The 17217-nt window shown below is 33.4% G+C and overlaps 2 protein-coding genes across 2 annotated transcripts in view; both read left to right on the top strand.

Moving 5' to 3' along the window:
• Positions 1-4987: 4987 nt before the first annotated feature.
• LOC144346283 (uncharacterized) lies at positions 4988-9553 on the top strand. Its single transcript, XM_085496544.1, has 4 exons — positions 4988-5102; positions 5202-5294; positions 7851-7988; positions 9403-9553. Exons 1-4 carry the CDS (start codon positions 5064-5066, stop codon positions 9439-9441), a joined length of 309 nt encoding a protein of 102 aa, XP_085352670.1. The 5' UTR covers positions 4988-5063; the 3' UTR covers positions 9442-9553.
• A 284-nt stretch (positions 9554-9837) lies between these two features.
• Positions 9838-17217, top strand: part of LOC100368767 (uncharacterized) — a 32090-nt gene continuing 24710 nt past the window's right edge. Inside the window, exons 1-11 of the mRNA XM_085497416.1 lie at positions 9838-9939; positions 11175-11267; positions 11686-11752; positions 12428-12534; positions 12990-13076; positions 13961-14019; positions 14728-14868; positions 15042-15110; positions 15636-15741; positions 15994-16131; positions 16499-16636. Coding sequence (XP_085353542.1) covers positions 9838-9939; positions 11175-11267; positions 11686-11752; positions 12428-12534; positions 12990-13076; positions 13961-14019; positions 14728-14868; positions 15042-15110; positions 15636-15741; positions 15994-16131; positions 16499-16636 — 1107 coding nt within the window. The remainder of the gene's footprint in view (positions 9940-11174; positions 11268-11685; positions 11753-12427; positions 12535-12989; positions 13077-13960; positions 14020-14727; positions 14869-15041; positions 15111-15635; positions 15742-15993; positions 16132-16498; positions 16637-17217) is intronic.

Below are 17217 nucleotides of genomic sequence, written 5' to 3'. Positions count from 1 at the left end.
TCCCTAATTTCTTGCATACAATTTGGTGGGCCTTTTAAATTCAATGATGTAAATGTGTTGTGTTTGATGTTATAGATAAATGGGTTCTGTCAATAAAGTTGGGGAGAGATTGACCTATGGAATGTATTTTTTTGCGCACATTCATGTTCATGTCTACAGTTTGAGCTGACCTAATTCGATGGACAGGCAGGTAGTGTTGGTACAGTATAGTTTGTGTGTTTACCCGCTAAATGTCTTTGATTATAGATACAAGTGTGGATTTCGTTTCTTTTCATTGTCTACATTCACATCTATCCGATTCTCAGCGGCATTTGACGACTTTCTCCTAGCTAATTATTTTATTTGTAATTATAATATGTTAATGATCTCACGAATTGAATTCCAAGTTTGTGTTTGCATACTACGATTAAAAAGCTGCCCCAATCCTGGTAGAAAAAGATAATAAAACTCTCAATTTACTATTTAATTGTAAACAAGAAACATAGCTATAGGTTACCAGCCTTTTTACTGTCATCGCAAACTTTATGATAAAATGTAATTTTTTTATAAAATGTAAATATCGTTTTGTGATTCCGAAATATAACAATATTAGGACATCATTGAATACTAGTAACTACAGCGACAAATGGTGTCGAAAACGCTTGGCGTATCATGTAACGCCACGAACGACGCAGGTATTTTGGGGGGGCGATTGTCAGTGTTTGTCGCCACTTTGTGACGCTTTAGTTATAGGTGAAATTGCTTGAGATAAACACATGCAAGCATAGCAAAATGACTGCACAACGAAACATAATGGTAATAGTGCAAAGTAACAATACTATGAATAGTGCAATATGTTGGCATTTTTATTTTGTCATTTAATTAAAACAGCTTCTGTAAGAATGAAAAAAAAATAATCATGGTCCTGTGTGCACTTGTTTGCACCTTACCTGCCAATGACTATGCATATATACTACATATTATAGTAGTTTGAAGTAATCGCGAACCTGATATCGCGGGCATTTTTCTAGCGGGACGTCAAATTTGTTTCACAATGAACACGTCACTCCTGTATCATTAAAGGATTGTGTGCTCTGCAAAATGGTATTGTCATTCTCGGTGTACCAATTTCGACAATCTTTGTATCATACTGTACCTATATAACTTTAAATTTATCAGCAGTGTTCTGAACCGCTCGTCTAAAATGTAACAAGTTGATTAATCTGCACTACCCATGCACGAAATTGAGATACCAGTCAGTATGTAAACAGCACGCAGTGAATTTTATGAAGACGTGATTTGTTTTTGTTTTTTTGTTTTTTTGATAAAGTTGTATTCGGTAACTTCCTAAAAAGAATCACATTGCAATATGCAGTAACACAGTTGCACATAAAATACATTACAAATACTAAAAATTGCAACGTTGTAATGTGATGGATAATGATCCAATTGCTGCAGTGGAATACTGGGAGATATGATTTGATATCATTCATCTTTATGGAATAAACGTGAATATACATATTTGCTATCAAAAGCAGATATTTATATAACTTTGATAGTGAGATGTCATCAAATATAATTTCACCAATTGTTTGCTGTCTTCACAATCTCATACTTTTCTCAAAAAAATGAGTCCAAAAACGTTTAAGATATACACAATAGAAACAAATGCTGAAGGGTTTGAGTTTCAATCAATTCCATTCCGTTTCTTTTTAAATCATAGAATGTGTAAAAAAAAAATAAGATGGATCAGTTTTAACTAGAATTCTCGAGTTTTATCATCTGTAACCACTATGAATGACAGACTATACGTAGTTTTCCAGTCCTTTGAAAATTAGAATTCTCTTTTTTTGTACCCTTCGCTTTTTGCTCTTCAGGGGTTACACAATTGAATGATTGATTTAGTCATTTTTTTTTTGGGGGGGGGGTATTTTTTGCTGGCTTGATGTAGTTACAATTAAAATAACAATCCTCCAAATCTGATTTCTCTGGAGATTCATTGAATTCCAGTGACCGATATGACCGTGGTAAACCCTTTATGACAGCAATAATACATCAATGAGATCAAGATGCTGTCGTTGAAGATTTTCCCATTCAATAAGATGTCCATTTTTATACAAGTCATTAATACATAAACTTTGTAATCAATCTCTTAAGAAAGACAGACCTTCCATCAATCAGTATATACTGCTTATGCCTGTCATTTGATTACTTATGTCAATTGCATCAGTTGGTTAATTAAAAGAGAACCAAACCTTCAATGATTTCATGTAATATTGTGGAATAATTTCATCAGAAAGCTCTGGAAGAAAATTACACTTAAATAACTGCTTCCAAATTGATTAGGTCGTTCAGCTAAGAAGATTTTCCAAAGATGCTTATATTCCTTGTCTAAATATCGTTTAATATACGTCACTCTGAATATTTTATGTGTGGTGAAAATGTCTGGGCCGTCAGTTGATCATTATCTGTTTTGCAATTTGATTACGTCTATTCCATAAAGGCATGGGCTATTTTAAATAAAACATTTACAAATGTGTTATAAATTTTAAATTACAACATAAGCAATCAGAACGTTAATGAATGTATATTGCAGTAAATCGACTAATCAGTTTGGATTTGAATGAAACGAGGGTCCTAATCTTGTATAAATATTTTATAAATTTCATAAATTATGCATCCCTTATCAACTAGTGTTACTTTACACTCACTGTAATCACTATGGACTACTACGCTGTAATTCAGTATTACTGTAGTGGATATCGGCAACAAATATTTTTTCCGGTATATTTTATTTTGATATTATGGTATACAGTGAATTTCATGAAGTCATGAACGAATTTCATGGAACTTTACAGAACATTTACTCCGGAAGATCTTCGTTCGAAATCAAAGAAGACGCTTCCATCGGTTGTATATATGACAGAAGCAATTTGATAACGCCAATTTCCATGGATTTCTGTGTGTTTTCTTCAGTCATCGTTCGATTTACGGCCATGTATCGTAAACGCGTGCCCGGTAATTGGTCTAGTGGTTTTCAACCATCATTTTATATTTTATAAAACCTGTTCTCAATATTAATATAAAAAAATTCATGCCTGCATGAAATTCACAGTAAGTAGACAAACATGGAATGCAAATATGAATGTTAAACCCACGTTATGTACGAATAGATGCTTCAGATAGTCATGTATCAACACAGGAAAGCAGATATCGCGGGATTGCGTCATGGTCACGTGAATAACAACTATCTGCCAGGCAATATATATTCAACGAATCAAAGTGCAATACATCACACTAATGAGGTTCTCAAAGGTTAATACTTAGCTATGTCTTTACATTTCGTGTACAAGATGTTGCAATACAGATCATGTTTTAGTTAAAATGTGGTTAATATATTCAGCTTCTATAATGTATGATGCCCCTACTAGACTTTAGATTATTAATGGTGACTTTAACATAAATGCAACGAATGACCGAGTTAAACTCGATCACGATCAAGTGAAATGAAGTACCATGCGTAGCGATGCGTGTTGAACCAAACGCCACAATATTTTGACAATTTCAAAGTGATATACAGTGTATATTTACGTACTTATTTTGCATTTATCGTATTCATGGAGTAGAAAACTAACACGCGAAATTGACCGTGACTGGATATTACAATCAGTGAAGGGTAAAAAAAATAGACCAACCACGTGATATTGGCTCTTTCATAATAACATGGTAAAATCCCGAGAGAGATCCCTTGTATAATTTATATACGGGTATGCGAGGCACCAGCTTTCATGGAAATCACGGTCTGGGAGGCCAAATTTCTCAAAATCCCACCACTTGAAAAAAAATGTAATGGTTTCGTTCACACTAGCTCAAAATTATGTTAAATTGGGCCCATCATTGTCACACATATCACACAATATATTAAAAAGGGACTCCATGACAATTAAAATGCCAAAAAGAGACCTCTTGCGCATATTGAAACATAATTTACAGAGCCATTTGGTGCATTGCATACTCGTTCGTAAATTTCTAATAGTCACCCCGCCCCCATCGGCGGAAACTACATATACACATCAAAGTGTAGGCTTGTCCCCTTTTCGCTGGTTCCCGGCGTCCTTTGCGAATGGCAGGTAGGACGCAGGTAATCGCCATATTGTTCCATTTGGGCCGGTTTTCAGGCCGGAAGGAACGCGACTGGGTGACGTAATTTGAAAACATTCCAAGTTTCGTTTTGCGTAAACGTGTCTGTAATGCTACAATAAAGCCACGCTCATACAGTATATACTGCCTGCTTAGATTTACAGATTTGATATGTTCTGTGGAAATTTATAACAAAAGAAACAATTCTTTTTATTCGCCCAACTTTCGAAAGTAAAAGGAAACCCCTGAACGGCCACGAGTGTAAGCGCTGACGTCAGGTAACTAAGGGAAATGGAACAAGCAACGAGAAAGTGATGTACCAATCAGAATGCCGGAACCGTTACTAGTTACCGGCCTCTTGTGGCTTGGTACGCCATGACACTTGAGGCGGGAACCAGCCAAGTCCCCCTATGTTCATTTATATCTAGCTTGAGATATTCGTTGATTTTGGCGTAGAGGGCGCCCTATCAATTTCAATTAAAAAAACTAAACTGCGGATATACAGTTTTTAAGAATAACAATTCCAACAGAAAATACTTTACAGAAAATAATTTACGATACGCCTTCCGAAGAGTATTGCGTGGGTCTATAAACTGCATACATATAGATTGTAAAAAATAAAATAAAAAACTCAGTATAAATAAAAAAAAGTCGTAATTCATTATTGATTATTAATTACTGTAATTTAATTACTGTTATATTGTCCACTTTTTATACCACATAAATAAGCAATAATGAACTTCATTCAAAACCTTCCATGAGGGAAGTATAGGATTAATAAATAATATTATTGTTATATAGTGGTGATAAGCCCCGTAGGACAAGGTACGAGTCTAGAGCCCTGCTTGGAAGCAGAGGAGGGAAGACACGGCGAGCAATCATTCGCTCGATAATACCGGAAGTAACTCAACAGTGAACCCATATTTTCGTGATGAAACTAAGAAATGGACGTTTTTAAGAGGTTGCGGCGAAAAGACGATGTGGTGAGTAGACTGTATTATAATGCAAGATCGATTTATACTGCGGGAAGCGAGTGATTGTGTTTGTTTGTTTCATCATTTCGCGTGTGTGTTTCGTTACAGTCGCGGAAACAGCCGACGACAAAATCGTCCCCTCAGTCTAGTCCTACGAGGACTCACCCACCAAGTGCAACACAAGGTGCTACTGGAAGTGAGGTAAGAAACTCGCTATATTACATTTTACAAAGGGGGCGTAACCTAGATCGACACTATGAGGATCATATAGATGACTTCTATTTGACGCGCCCCGATCTCAGTGACCTCATTACATAGCCCACAGTCCCTATATAGAGGGACTGTGCATAGCCTAACTCATAACGCCAAATAAGACTGTAATAAAACTCGGAAATTTACAGGAAATTGACAATTTAGATGACGTCACGACATATTTTGCATGACTGCATAGTAATTTACTCGTAATGAACCAGGTCTTTACTAGTATTGGGGTAACTTCGGATTTGAGACGAAGAGCGCAGATCGATATTCTACCGAAATTGCGATACCCTTGGGTGCAGCCTTTTTGACAAACGTTTTCAAATGGTTTGATCACTTGTAACAATGACGGAAAATAGTAATAATAATATGAGGTTATTATGAGTATACCTCAAAGTATGCACGAAGACAGTACAGCTGGAGTATGTGTGCGGAGGTTGATGCACGGCGTACTGTCTGAGTGCATATTTTGAGGTATTCTCGTAATAACCTTATTATTATACATCTTTTCCTTCCAAAATGTTTAGAACAGAATCAGTGAACTTCTTTGTGTGGAGTTCGGTCAAACTCTGGTGGCAGCCATGTTTGTTTTTATTATTAGATGACGCTTACGCATGTAATAATTCCATATTTGGAATTCCAATTTCCTTATATGGTAGGATGAAAATACCCTGTAAAATAACGCATAATTACGGCACGCTGTAAATTATGGCGTTACAGTGACAGATGTATAATAATAATTGTTATTGAACTTGTGACAATAAAAAAAATATTGCAAAAACTGCGTAGGCAGAGATTAAAACTGATAAAATTGTCTTGATGTATAGGGGAATCGAGTCAATTGCCATTCAGTCCATGTCAATAGAGAAACAAATGACTGCGACCTATTAGAAGATAGGAGAAATCCTCAAGGTATGGCGATAGTTAGATTATCAGCCACATCCGATTCAAAACATTTTAAAAAACAAGTTAAAGTTGCAACCTCCCAATTTTGTAGTTTTTGTTAAAGCGTCTCCAAGATGTCCAAAATCACTTATTGGTGTGTGATTCTAGTTCATTGTCTATTGACTATTAAATAATCTAAAATAAACTTACACTATATTTTTTAATAAATCTTGGACGACAAATTGTAGGCTGTGTTATTAGTACAGTAACAACTTGATTCATTTACAGGAGCTCAGACACATTTCTCGTATATAAATTTTGCAATCTGTGATTTAGCTTAAAATGATGTACAGTGTATTTTAAGTTTGCTATCAGACAGTCAGTCGATACTCCAGCTGTACTTTCTTTGTGCATACTTTGTGGTATTCTCGTAATAACCTCATAATATCAGTCATCAGTACCAAATATGGACAAATTCAATGACCGAATACATAAATGCACGATTTTTATTGGTCTGTCGCTAGACTTATGTATTATATTCAATTCATATGATCTTCTTTTGTAAAACTAGATACAACAAAACATGACTACTGATACTCATTATTTGAATGTGAACATTTTTCTAAAATTTGATTTTTATGCAGCATTTTTATGGGTTGCTTTCGTTGATATCGCATATATTGAAACACACATTCACGTTAGACAGAAATTAAGAGCGATTCGTTTGAGATGTTGCTGGTCTTTATTTTTGTAATCAGTTTTCAATTTCAACCACCAGTGGCACTTTTTAAGCAGCAATCATACCTAGTCTGCATAGGTGTGCAGTATAATGCCGCCAGAAGACAATTGTTCAATAATATTTTGCACCCATAAATGAAATAAAACAGACTGATTAATTCCCAGACAACAAAATTATGATTTTTCATCTGCCTACTAGTTTTGCACTTGCATGGCTCCACCCTTTGTCATAAGTTTGTCTTAATTCAGAAAGCCAGAAACAGACTACTGTGGTTGGGGGGCGTGGCTGTTTTTTATTTTATTTATTTATTTTTTTTTTTCACAAATTAATATTCATTTCACTGCAAAAGTCATGATAAGTTTTTATAGCGTTTAAGTGAATTTTCTAAATCCTAGTTATTTATTTAAATTTAATTTGTTATTGTCATGTTACTGTATTTGTGTGTCTCACTGGGCTTTACAATCTGTGTGTGTTCTATCATGTCCTGCAATTTGAAAGTGTTTTGTTTTTGACCTGACATTCCAAGGTCTATTGAAAATGAGTTATCAATCATGAAACACTGAAATTTGTTGAGGTAGAAAATTGGAATTTAAAATTAATGTATCACATTTGTTGCATTTGTAATTTGTACAATTGTGTAACCAGGTATTCCATTTACCATTCAGGTACTGATATATCAAAACTGCAATCAATGTGGCTGATAGGGTTAAATTTCTCACATGAAAACCCCATGATTTTGTAACACTCTACATGTCTGTGATCTTAGTATTTGGATTTACGTGTACCAGGAACACTTAATGGTAAAATGCAATAAAAAAAGGATTTTGATAATGGTACTCAATGTTTCTACTCACTCACTGTTTATTTTTGTGTAGGGTTTCATCTGTCCAATGTGTATGACATCATTGCCATCACCAGAAGCATTGCAAGGCCATTGGGAAGCTGTCCATAATGATTCTGCTACGCCATCACCTCTGGAACCTGTCGTTAGTGCAGCTGATAAATCCACAGAGGTACAATGTCATTGCAAATATAATAATTAATCTGATGAAATATGATTAATATATTTATGGAATGATATTTACAGATTAGGTATTAGATGCTGTGCATTATGTTTTGGATGTTGATATAGATTTGAGCAAACACATTTGTAACGAACACAAAGCCTATGGTATAACCGATTGACAACCAGAATACTGTAAACCATATATTTTCATCAGCATTTAATTTCACTATTTTGATGTTTTAAACAATTTCGCTGGATTTTAGGATAAAAAAATTGTAAGAGAATCAAAAAGTTCTATTGTTATTTAACATTGTACGTGTATTTAATTTAGCGAATTTTTCTTATCAGTGAAAATAACAAAATTAATTTAAAAATCAGTGAATAGTAAATTTGTGGTAATTGTAGATAGTTTTGTATGAATTGATTTTAATTACTTATTTAATTTATTCTTCATAGTATATGCTAGATTGGATATTATGCCAGCATGTCTAATTAATTAGAGAGATTAATTAATTGCTCATTCATCCTTTGAACCATTGCCCTCGCTAGTCTAACTTCTTTGGCAATAATTCGCAAACTATTTCTACGTAAGAAGAGGCGAATACTCTTCTACCAAGTGTCTTTTTCTACATGCTTTGACATAATAATAGCAATAATTTTACAGTCAAGGATGAACTCAAAATCACTACTCTGTTCTCAAGAGGGTAATGCCACACATGCATGTAGTCATGGCGACTATTTGGCTGGCCAGCCTACTTTACAGTTTTAGAAGTTGACTGTTGAAACTCTGGGGAAGATGGTCGGTTGTGACAAAAAAATCGGCTCATAGAAAATTTTAAGACTGAAAAATTCTATAAATGTTGGCTTTTCTGTCAATATATTTTGAAAATACTGTAGAATACTTTATTTTCGCTTGGAATTTATTTTCGCTGAAGGGATGATTTCGTGCAAATAAAATCCAGCGAATATACATTTTTTCCTATATTTTACATTAATCTCATCAAAAATCAGTGAAAATAAATTCTAAGCAAAACGCCCAAAAAGCCTTTTCAGTGAAAATTAATTCCAGCAAAAATAAAGTATTCCACAGTAATTGAAAAAAAAAAAAAATTGACAAATATAAAAAAAAGGTGCTCACCTTATCTCAGTATCTGTTTTTAAGCATTATGGTAGCAATAATTAATGGAAAAATTAAGAAAAAAATTATCTGTGATTTAAACATTCTCTGAAAGTTAATATTAAAGTATGTTAACTATAACAACCTATACTTCATCTGAAAGCTTAGATGTAGAAAATAGTGTAGTGCTTATCTTGTACCAATGTCTGTCTAATGGATTTCCTAGATGTCAATGAAATGTAATAATAATAACAGATAATAATGGTGACATTGTCTTTTCTTTTTTCTCTTGATATTTTGCCAGGGATTTGTTGAAGTAAATCTCTTTGACTATAAGGTTTAAACTTGATCCTTTTAGATGGTGTGTTGTTGTTGTTGTTGTTGTTGTTGTTGTTGTTGCTGCATCCTACATTTTGTAATTCTCTACTTGTGTTGTCTTGTGATATTAAGCATAACATTGCGTATTGTAACCTTGATGTAATTAAGAACTTATTATCTTCATAAGTGAATAAAACATTGTATTGTAGTTGTGTGTTAATACTTGCTATCTACATAACTTATTCACTCTTATTTATTGTTTACGCTTATTTTTTTCGCTTATTGCCGTCATTTTTAATAACTGAATAATTAACATGAATTCTTTTCTTTCTTTTTTTATTCAATACATGAACTCAGAACAGGTTAGGACAATTTCCATTTATTTTTTTACTTTAACCAAATACATTATATATGATTCATCATGAAAAATTTCTTTGAAATCTCATTGCTTACATCTGTTTATAGAGATGGTGATGTGTTGGCTTTGCTTCAAGAAGTTGATGATCTGAAAACCTCCCTTAAGGTAAATAATATCCTCAGTTATGATGTAATGTTCAGATGTAAACATGTATGTATACCTTGTTGAAGAATATAAGGTTATTACGAAGATACCTCAAAGTATGCACGAAGACAGTACAGCGGCAGTATCGACCGACGCGCAGCGGAGGTCGATGCGACAGCGTATACATTTTTTCCCTTCAAGGATACATGTACATCATGGAAATGCCGAAATCCAATAAGTTTAGAACAGAATCAGCGAACTTCTTTGTATGGAGTCCGGTCAAATCCTGGTGGCAGCCATTTTTTTTTTTATTATTAGAGGACGCTTATGCGCGTAACCATTCCGTATTTGGAATTCGCATTTCCAAATATGGTAGTATGAAAATACCCCGTAAAATACCGCAAATTTACGGCATGCTGTGACTTATGGCGTTACGGTGACAGATGTATAATAATGCAATATCATTTATCAAATGACGTCACTAAGAATTACACCATTGATCATTCATGAAGATGTTCGATTCAGTCAAACAAATGAGTAAGGAAAAAGTAAAATAGTGGATAATACATTTGTCACTGTTTTGGGATGTTGAAGAGCAAAGCATAGCTACATATACTTGTAGATGATTGTCTGTCCATCTGTACCAATTTCATTTTTTATTTCTTCTTGAAAATTAGTGGTTTGGTGCTTGGTACCTTGGGTGGACCTTTGACAGATTTGTTTGTTTAGTGACGATATCTTCAAATCACTATTTTTAGCAAATATTTTTTACAATTTTGTAAGGAAATTGATTCTATTGACTTCTTCAAAACTACCTGTTCAATTGGTTGATACTTAAAATGTAAGAAAATTTGGCAGATTTTATGAGATTTGTATAACGCAATTATAACAATTGCAGTTTCCATGATAACAACCATATAACAATAAACTGCCATAGTTGGGATATGGCAAGAGTATTGTGATAACAGACACCAAGGCAAATAGATAATATCTCATTATACCCAACAATATTAACTTTATTTTGAAAAAGACACTGCAAGACAGCAGAGATATTTGGCCACAATGTTTATTTGTAAGATCTTGTGAACACTTTAATGCAATTTTATTAATTTCAATGTCAATAATAAACACTATAACGTAGTTCTATTGTCACTACTATTTCTTTTATATCATGTATTACAAAAACAAATTAATGATGCATATTTTAGGTTTTAAATAATTAGAAATTTGTTTTGACTTGTTTTATCTACATGCAGGAGGAGAAATGGTATTCCGAGGAGCTGAAAAAGGAAGTTGATAGATTACAGGAGAGTAGAATGCAGCTTCAACTTTCAGAACATAACAGTGAGGTAGGTAACATTTTCAGTGACAAAGATAATTTTTGCACCCTTTCCGAAATAAACACACTTTTTCCATATTTTTTTTTTTTAAATTTTGGTCAAAACCTTTAGCTGATTAACCATGGCATCCATTTGATCCGAAATGAACGTTAAAGTCATAGAGAAAATAAATAACATGTGAAAAGTCACATTCTTGGCAAGAATACTGGGATCCAAGTGGGAACACATTGTTAGCGACTTTGATTGCATCCTATTTCAAGGTAAATACAGAGGGGGTGGGGGGGGGTCCACAATAGTTTATAGGTTACCTGTACAGTCAAGTCTGGCTTAAATATCGTAAAATTTGTATAATGAGGGACCTAAAATTATTGAATAGATATTGTATTGTCATTTGTGAACACAACTATAATAAGTTTTGTTTTTTCAGGATGATAATTCTCCACTACAATTATTTCAAGAAGAGTTGAGTAAGTCAGAAGATGCTCGGGCCATTTGTAAGTGTCAACATTCAGTGCTGTAAACTCTACTAGAAAACAGTACACCTTGCATCTTAAGTGTTAACATTCAGTGCTGTATACTGTACTAGAAAACAGTGCACCTTGCATCTTAAGTGACAACATTCAGTACTGTATACTGTACTAGAAAACAGTGCACCTTGCATCTTAAGTGTTAACATTCAGTACAGTGTACTGTACTAGAAAACAGTACACCTTGCATCTTAGGTGTTAACATTCAGTGCTGTATACTGTACTAGAAAACAGTACACCTTGCATCTTAAGTGTTAACATTCAGTGCTGTATACTGTACTAGAAAACAGTACACCTTGCATCTTAAGTGTTAACATTCAGTACTGTATGCTGTACTAGAAAACAGTGCACCTTGCATCTTAAGTGTTAACGTTCAGTGCTGTATACTGTACTAGAAAACAGTACACCTTGCATTTTATGTGTCAACATTCAGTGCTGTGTACTGTACTAGAAAACAGTGCACCTTGCATCTTAAGTGTTAACATTCAGTACTGTATACTGTACTAGAAAACAGTGCACCTTGCATCTTAAGTGTTAACGTTCAGTGCTGTATACTATACTAGAAAACAGTACACCTTGCATCTTAAGTGTTAACATTCAGTGGTGATCATCCTGTAACCTGATAATGATTTTTCCTGCTAGTAACATCTGATGTGAGACATTTGAGAGAACAGCTAACTGAGGTGAAGGATGAATTTGAGGTTGTTAAGCAACAAAAAGAAATGATGGAGCAAAAAGCAGCAAAACTTGTGAGTATCTATACATCGTATATACAAGCTTGTGGACTATTTTTAAATTCTGTTTAGTGGTTGGTTAATGATGCATTTTACTTTGCATTTGATTTCTCTCCTTTTGTTTTTTTATTTGTTGGTCAATTAGTTACTCAAAAAAAAAAACTAAGCTTAGCAGAGGCACATTACTTGGGCCTTGACATTGTTAGACATAGTACTAACATAGCTCCAGACCATGAAGGCTGCTCATTTGCATAATGTGTCATGTATAATTCCTAAAATTATCATATGAACAACTATATTTTTATTGTTTTAACCCCAGCTTTTCTACAATCTTCTATCTACACCAATCAGTGTCTTTTGACCCCAGTGTTGTTCTGTGATCCCTGTATACAACTTTCTAATGCAATTTCAATATACTTATTCGTGTTTCTGATATTTCGAATATGAGAACTTAAATTATTATCTCACAGGCATCTGAAATTGTTGGATTGAGAGCACAGTCTGATGAAGACCAAGGTCATAGAGCAGGAACAGAAGAAAAATATGCACAATTAAAAGTAAGAAATTTACTAGTCTGTCTGACTTTAATCTCTAATTTTATGTTGGATTATCAATGGTCTAAGCCAGCAGGGCTTGGGTCCCTTTCGTTGTCATTCTGATTTTCTTCTTCTTTCTCTTTTTTTCATTAGCTTGTTTGAGAAAAAACACTGAACGAAATATTCTCAAATTTTTTATGTTAGTAAAGGTTAATGTGAACTGGTGCACATGACTTTCTACTGGTTCACTCATTTGGCAATCATATCGGATTGAAATTAAACCAGAAGCTTTAAATTTAGCTTTTTGACCTTTATCTGAGAATCTGAATTTTTACGGCATGTGCTAGAACTCATGTACTTTTTCATGACTTATTTGGTCCAAAAAACAAAACAATCTTAAATTTTAGGCAAAATTGACAAACATTTCATGCATTTGTTTCTTATCAGTGTTATAATCAATCAACTTGATATTTAGGAAAAATAGTCTAACCGAGTGTCATATTATTGTACATTAATAGCATGTATAGCCAAAGATTCTTAGGGGAAAAATAATGTTCCCCAATCAAAGGGTTCATCCACCATCTTTTCCGCAAGTATTGTGAAAATTTGGGGCATTTGTTTCTCATGAACCCTTTAATCAATTGATATTTTTATGAAAAAAATGAAATAATGAGAACCAGTCAGGTGATCTAATCAGTATTTTATATGCATAAAATTATCGGTAAATAAAATTGATCAGTCACATATGTCAAACAAAAAATTTAGAATGTTCCATAGCAGATATTTCAAAAGTTCAGCACTTCTAAAATGTTTTTTGAATTCAATACATAATGGTTTACACTGCAGTTCGTAACATTTGAGTATTTAATATATTCACTAATAAGTTTCTTTTGGATGGTACGCAGGAGGAACTGGATGCCGCCAAAAGCAGAGTGAAGGATGTGGAATCAGAATTATTGCAAAGGTATGGGGTAATCAATTCTATTGACTTTTTCAATAAAAATAACAAATTTAAAATAATTTCAAAATACTGTTACTAGTACTTTATCATTTCATTCCTGAGCTAATTAGTCTTTGTTTGGACAAAACAGACTTCCTTTTTAATTTAATATGGCAGCCATGTTACTGTTAAGCATTAATAAATTTAAAGCATCTCTGCTATGCAGGAACTGGATCTACAGTGTGTATGTCTTCGGTTCATTATGTATGTATGTGTGTTTGCAGCATTTGCTTTTCAATTGTGCAGAAAGTTTGAATTAAATTGTGCTTGTTGATTAAAAATGTTTTTAAGTTGCTCTGTGATTTTTTTTCCAATAAAGCGAAGCAAGTCTTTCAATTTTTTTCCCCATTTTCATCATTTTCTTCGATTTTCTTATTTCTGTCATGCTTTGTTTGTAAATGTTATCTATAGAGGGTGCTCTTTAACTATGAATTTGATAACATATACCTATTAGAACTGTTCACTTGTTTTGTCTTATTAAAAGGATAGTGCTTTTATTACTTAGGCCTGAATCGTTTAGCAAAATAGAGAGGGATGTGCAGTCATGCTGTTTTATTATTTATCAAAGTTACTTCAGTCACTATATACAGAAAGCAAACAAGATATAATGAATAGACGAGCATTTAATTATAAAACTGCAGCTTTCCGACTTCAAATTATATTTTTGTTCAGACCTGGTGCAGATGATGTATTGGTTCTGAAAAAGGAACTGGTATCCGTGCAACAATTGATGGATGAGACAACACTAAGAAAAGAAGCAGAACATGAAAAGCTAGTTCAAGAAAACGTACAATTGGTGGAAAAAATCAAAGAGTAAGTCAGTTCTACACACTGCCATATGCCAAACTGGTTATAACAAATTGCCTAAAAGTTTGAGGTAATTGGTTTTCTGTAATTTTAATTCTGTAAATTTAGGAGAATGGTTGGTTGTAAAACCTATTTATATTCTGTGTAATCTTTTCAATTCTGCTGCATTAACATTGCAGACTTGAAGGATCCATAATACAGCTCAATGATTCTTTATCACAAGCTCCAAAGATGCAGGAATTTGAAAGGTAAATATAGACAATTTGATGCTAGTTATTTAGGGTGAAATGATTTAACACGTACATTTACATACTGCAAAAGTGTGCATGTCATTTTTGAACACAATAGAATTTTTCAGCAATCAATTTAATTTTATTTATTGTGCTTTGTTGAATTTGTTTTTATAATGTTTCCAGACTTACCGCGGTACATGTAGATCGTGTATTGCCTTTGATATTAAACAAACGTAGAAGACATACTGTGTTTGCTTTGTTAGTAGCACATGCCCTCACAAACTAGTGAGTCACAGATGTGTTTCTACATGTATAATCAAAATAATATTTTAATTATTAAGTATACAACAAATGCAAGTTTTAGTTTACATGTGCTTGTATTAAAAATGTGTGTCTAATAGAGAAAACACGGTACATGTATTATAATGATGTGTGGTATTTAATCAGATTGCATGCTTTGTTATGATCACAATTAGTGTTCTATTTGTTGACATGTATCGATGAATGATCAAATGTTCTTTTTCTTTTTTTGTCTATCAGCCTACAGAAGTCTTTATTAGAATCTACTGACAGTGTAAATGAAATTCAAATTCAATTACAAAGTCAAAGCCAACATTGTACTTCCCTGGAACAGGAGCTCAGTCAGGTATAAACTGTATTAAATTGGAATTAATTTTGCAGAACGTCTATGGATTGTAACCATCCACATGTTAGTACGGTATGCACCATGCAGGTCCAGATTTACCGTAGATTCTGTAGTGTAATCTTTATTATTATTTGTCGATAAATGTATGTGATCTTATTGGATATCATAGAAACTCTGGAATTACAACTGTTACATAGATATGCTTGTATAATTAATGACTGGAGTCATATAGCATATTTTATTTTTAAAAAGGTTAAACAGGAGTTGACTGCAAAAGATTCTTGTGTAGAAACTTTAGAGAAAGAGATTGGAATGTACAAGAAAAGTGCAGAAGACCAAGTAGAAGATAAGAAACAACAAATAATTCAACTCCAGGAACAGATTGATAAGGCAAGTCATTCAGCACCATCACAAACCTTGTTCATCATTATCAAGTATTTCCTCTCCTTCAGTACTGAATATCAGGATTAAGAAATAAATGAATGAAATTCACTTTCCTAAAAAAAACTTGTTTTCCACATCAATATCTGGTTCAATATAATTGTGCACAATACTATGTCATGACTTGTTACATTATCTCATTTGTATTTTGCAATTTTGTCTATTTATTTTATATTATGTTAAAAAATTTGAATTGTCTTTTATTAGTAAATTTGTTTTTCTCTGTGTTCAAAATGTGATAGTGGCCAATATATTGCAAAAGTCATATTATTTTGATGTATAATGACCCACCACGATATTTTTTTTTATATTATAGCTAAAGTTACTAGTATCAGAGAAAGAGTTATCTGTTAATGAACTACATAAACAGTTAGGAGACTCCAAACAATCAACACAATCTTTGTTACATGAAAGAGAACAACAAATAAATGCACTTCAACTGCAGATTAACAAGGTATGTTTGTTCTGTCACTTCCAGTCTTAAGGTAGCCTAGAATCTATGCATGTTTTATCACTTTCATTCCCAAGGTTGTCTAGAATTTATGTTTGTTCTGTCACTTCCAATCTTAAGGTAGCCTAGAATCTATGCATGTTTTGTGACCTCATTCCTATAGTAGCCTAGAATCTATGCATGTTTTGTGACCTCATTCCTATAGTAGCCTAGAATCTATGCATGTTTTGTGACCTCATTCCTATAGTAGCCTAGAATCTATGCATGTTTTGTGACCTCATTCCTATAGTAGCCTAGAATCTATGCATGTTTTGTGACCTCATTCCTATAGTAGCCTAGAATCTATGCATGTTTTGTGACCTCATTCCTATAGTAGCCTAGAATCTATGCATGTTTTGTGACCTCAGGCCTATAGTAGCCTAGATTCTATGCATGTTTTGTGACCTCATTCCTATAGTAGCCTAGAATCTATGCATGTTTTGTGACCTCATTCCTATAGTAGCCTAGATTCTATGCATGTTTTGTCTCTTCCATTTCATGTCCAAACCATTTAGATAATTGTACTTGGTCACTTGTGTTTTTGC

This window comes from Saccoglossus kowalevskii, chromosome 3 (assembly GCF_978046115.1).
Source record: "Saccoglossus kowalevskii chromosome 3, keSacKowa6.1, whole genome shotgun sequence".
NCBI classification, from domain to species: domain Eukaryota; kingdom Metazoa; phylum Hemichordata; class Enteropneusta; family Harrimaniidae; genus Saccoglossus; species Saccoglossus kowalevskii.
The sequence above is the reverse complement of the archived record's forward strand: the minus strand, read 5'-3'. Positions and strand labels throughout refer to the sequence as shown.